We start from the raw sequence: 4,439 nt of genomic DNA on the forward strand, positions 1-4,439 counted from the left end.
CGTCAGCACCACGGTACGGGAACGCAGCCCTGACCACCCGCCCCAGTGTCCCTCCTCTCTCACCCCTAAGAGCGATACTGGGGTCAGCTTAGCCCTGCCTGCTGGCCCAGTACTGACTGGAGTGGACTGGGGGGGAAAATGAAAAGAGAGCCACACAAAAGCAGCCCTGAGATGGGGCTTCAGCCAGGAGCAGTAAAAATCCACATGAACTAATTCACCGGAGCTACTTGTGAGGCTCTGCCTCCCCAGAAGCATTCGCCAGCATGCACCAGGTAATGTCATGGGCAGGCCAGGGGTAAATACCCGCGTAGGACTGGCTGTGGGGGTAAAGTGACAAACATGTTTCACGGGAGAGGTTTGGAAACCATGAAAACTCGTAATAATCTGCTGTGGTGGATTGTAGAGCCTCAGTAACTGGAAAAAAAGGCGCAAGAGGGTTCACAGGTGTAGACGTTACCCCGAGAGGCTTCGCAGACACAGCTGGGCTGCTCCAGAGCTGCCAGCCACGGTTTCTCACCTTGCTGCCGAGCAGTCGTGGCCCCTCTCCTCACCCAGCACAGGACCAGGACCAGCAGCTGGTTACAGCTTTGGAGGAACCCAGACAAGGTTCTCACCCCTCGTGGTCATTCCACTGACAACCAGCGCACCACTTCGCTGCCGAATACAGCGCCGTTTGTCCTGGCCTTGGCCCCATGTGAGGGTCCTGAGGGCAGACCCATGGTGCTTTACAGCCACACAGATCCCCTGCTGCACGCAGCAAGAGCAGCTCCCTTTCCATCAAGGCACTTGTACAACGTGGTGGATTAGCACTTGAGGACGCTGCCCACAGAAGACCTGATGTACTTAACTCAAACCATCCCAACCCATCAGGAACAGCAGGACGAGCCTGGGGGGTGGCCCAGAGCAGCTGCTGGCACCCAGACCTTGTTGCGAGGCAAAGGAGTTCAGGAGCCTCAGCTGGAAAAATTGGCCATCCCCATCCCCGGGCCCCTCTGCTGCTGGAAACCAGCCTCACAGATGGACTCATGAAGAGCCTCAAGAGAAGAGTGAGGGATTTTCACAGCAAGAACAAGGCGGCATAAGAGATTTTATGTTGTTTAAAAGATAGAGAAAAAAAATAAATACATCCACCCACAACTCATGAAGAGCCTCAAGAGAAGAGTGAGGGATTTTCACAGCAAGAACAAGGCGGCATAAGAGATTTTATGTTGTTTAAAAGATAGAGAAAAAAAATAAATACATCCACCCACAATACAAAGAGCAGTTTCCAAATTCTGGTACTTTTCTTTCAAGGGCTTCCTCTGGCTGGGGGAGCAGAGGCAGCTGGACCCCTCCGAAAGAGCCCCAGCAGCCCGGAGCTCCGCGGTACCACTGTACAGGACCAGCGCACCCAGTCTGACAGTTAACGTGGGCCAAAGCAAAGGGCCGTGTTTGCTCCTCAGCCTCCCAGAAAGGCATGGACACCTCTGCGTATGTACAGTCAGTTTACTCCCCCACCTGCAGGACGCAGGCAATCCCGAGAGGACTTCCAGGCCCCGCTCCCGCTTGCGGCGAGAGCATCAGCCCATGTTCTGCCGGTTGCCATAGCCTCTTGGGTGTGTATCTTTCCAGTCATCCCAGTCCCGAGCTTTTTGAAGAGCTTCCTCCTCATCCTCCTCTTCTTTTTCCTCCTGCTGCTGCTTCTGCAACCCTTCGTTGGTTGGACCTGCTGAAGGTCAAGAACAGGAGAGAGGGCCTGCGGAAGGTGCCCTGTGGAGTTCTCAAGGCAGGAGCCGGCCCAGCCGGAAAGCAGGAGCTGCCGGAGCACAGTCTAGGAGCTGGTTATCCTCACGGCCCAGCCCGGTCGGCTCTTACTCCTCCTGTGCTTCACACCCCAAACACATCCCCGTTCACCCCCCATCCTCAGGAGACTTCCCACGCTCCCTAGCCCAGCCTGTTTCGCCGCGCTGTACCTGGTGTTCTCTGGGGCGCGCTCTGCCCAGACACCACCCCTTGCCTCCTGCGCTGCTCGTACCAGTCATCCACGGTCATGGTGGGCAGGCCGGGATACCCGGCTCCGAACACTCTGCGGGAAGAGACAGGCAGTCACAGGAGGCTACGAACGCGCAGAGAACCATCCAGAACACCCTGTCACCCAGCCTGGGCGACACATTAGATGAGGATCTTGGCCTCGACCTGAGGACAGAGCACTGCTCCTCCTGCCTCAAGACACCCAGAGACCCACGTACTCAGCCTGAGCAGCGTCCCGCATCAGGATGAAGGGCTTCAGGGGGGTCCTGGCTGGCCGAGAGATGCCATGTGGTGGTGCTGAAGGCTGAAGACGCAAACAATAGTCAGCAGATAATTGTGTGGATGAGAATCCCCCACCCCGCTCTCCACCCTAGACAAGTTACGAAAGGTCTGTAGAAGAGAAACGCCACATCCCAAGAGGGACAATTTGGGCCTTAACACTGCTGAAATCATGAGCTCTGCCTGTGAGCTTCTACAAATCCCTTCTCTCCGAGCTGTCGTTACACCCGTCCTGATCAAAGCGCCCACAGAGCAAAACCAGCTCCGCTCGAAGCACGAAACGCAGCTCACCCTGCCCAGGGAGCAGAGCGGGTGCGTTCCGGGCCAGCCGAGCTCGCCGCTCCCAGCGGCCTCGCCCAGGGCTCCGCAGAGGAGCAGAGTCCTGCGACTCCAGCGGGAGCTGCACGAACCGGCTGAGCGGGACCGTGGGCTGTGCCTGACGCAGAGCTCAGACTCCTCTGGGGCTCACTCACTCACCACAGCATCTAGCCACCCCTGGGGCCTGTGGGTCAGGGGCGATCTCTTACCTGTTTGGCTGGCCCCCTGCTCCTCAAGATGACCATCTCCTGGTCGATGCTCTCTATTTCCTCCAGGCTGGTGTGGATCCACTGCTGGATCTGCAGCAGGTCAAACTCCCGGATCTGATCCTCGTCCACCTGCCCGCTCTCCACGTAGCTCCTCAGAGAGGCCAGCCTGCTCTCCAGCTCCTTCTTCTGATTGTGTCTGTCTCCAGGGAACAAAACGAGCTCGTTAAACGGCCTTTCTCTAGCCCAGCTCATTTTCTGGAAGAAACCATTCCCTGTTTCTCCAAATTCAACCCGATGTAGCCAGAGCTGCCTCCTGCCCCAGTCCCCTCGAACTGCTCCTCACAGAGGTGCTGGACGCTGCCCAGTGCTCGTCAGGGAATGAAAACCAGATTTCATAAAGCTCCTCGCATCTGTGACCACTGCGTGGGGAGGACCCACCCATTCAACAACGGAGTGAGAGTCTTGCAGAGGTAAAGCGTGACTGCAACGCGCTTACAAAGAAAACTGTACACCAAGGGCGGTGGGGAGGGCTTGCTGCTGTACTTTAAGTATCTCCTGCCCATTAAAAGCTGCTTGAAGAATACAAGGTTGGATTTAGAGACTCCTCTCGCAATTATTTTTTTCTTCCCCTAGGTGTTGAGTAATTACCCTTGAAATCAGGTAAATTTCGACATCAGCCCAGCAACATCAGTCTCCTAGAGAACACAGAACTCCCCTGCTTCTCCACTGAGAAAACCAGCCTAAGAGCTACTTTGAGTTACTTCTACATGACCCAAAGACATCAAGAAGCTGTTCATAAGGCAGATTAAAACACTTCCCAGTTCTATCTCAGGTGTTTTCATGAGTGCAGGTTGTTTTCTAACACCATTTTGGCTTTCTAGGTTTTTTGACCTTTGCAGGGATAACCTTTTAGTTCTTAAAGGGGGGGAACTATAATACACTTCCAGGCTAAATCCTCAAGTCCCGCTTTTTTAAAGCCCTGATACGCACACTGGCAGGCAACTCCCACTGTGGGTGGCTTTACCCTGTTAGCAGTGACTGTAGAACTAATCATAACAGCTTTGTGCAGATCAAAGACAGGAACCTAAAGACATAAACGCATCTCTCTGGCCTGTGCACGACCCGACACCATCAAGTTACGTGTGGTGCAGGTCTGGAGATAAGCTTTTCGTCGAGGGAACCAGTTCTTCCCCCTGACAGACAGTCCTTGTCTGTGCAGTTCCGCACTGCCTCAGGGTCTCTCCTCTTAACCCGATTCCCAAAAGCCCGGAAGCACCGCAGGGCAAGAGCCTACCTTTCGATTTTGGCTTGCCTGCTCATGGCCATGGCCACCAGGCTGGGCTGGGCAGCAGCGGGGCCCCTCGGTGACAGGCTCCCGGCATCTCCCTCTCCCGGGAGGCTGGTGGTGGCGGGCGGCAGGTGGAAGCTGCCCAGCCCGTAGTTCTTGCAGACCTTGAGGAAGCGCCAGAAGTGGGCCCGAGCGCTCTCCAGGTGCTCCAGCCTCCTGCTCAGGTCGACCTGCTTCAGCGTCAGGGCCCCCAGCAGGGCGGGCAGCAGCAGGTACTTCAGGTCGGCCGTGGCGATCTCATCCAGCTCCTCGTTCTCGCTGCAGGGGCAGAGACC

General features: G+C 56.0%; 1 protein-coding gene across 1 annotated transcript; it reads right to left on the reverse strand.

Moving 5' to 3' along the window:
- Window positions 1–1,559: 1,559 nt before the first annotated feature.
- IGBP1 (immunoglobulin (CD79A) binding protein 1) lies at window positions 1,560–4,424 on the reverse strand (the record flags this gene model as incomplete). The annotated part of the gene is made up of 5 exons (XM_010136848.1): window positions 1,560–1,705; window positions 1,953–2,065; window positions 2,229–2,314; window positions 2,817–3,012; window positions 4,111–4,424. Coding segments are annotated over 5 exons (855 nt in total), but the record flags the coding sequence as incomplete, so codon positions are not given.
- Between the last annotated feature and the right edge of the window lie 15 nt (window positions 4,425–4,439).

Source organism: Buceros rhinoceros, unplaced genomic scaffold (genome assembly GCF_000710305.1).
Source record: "Buceros rhinoceros silvestris isolate BGI_N320 unplaced genomic scaffold, ASM71030v1 scaffold21235, whole genome shotgun sequence".
Taxonomy (NCBI): Eukaryota; Metazoa; Chordata; class Aves; order Bucerotiformes; family Bucerotidae; genus Buceros; species Buceros rhinoceros.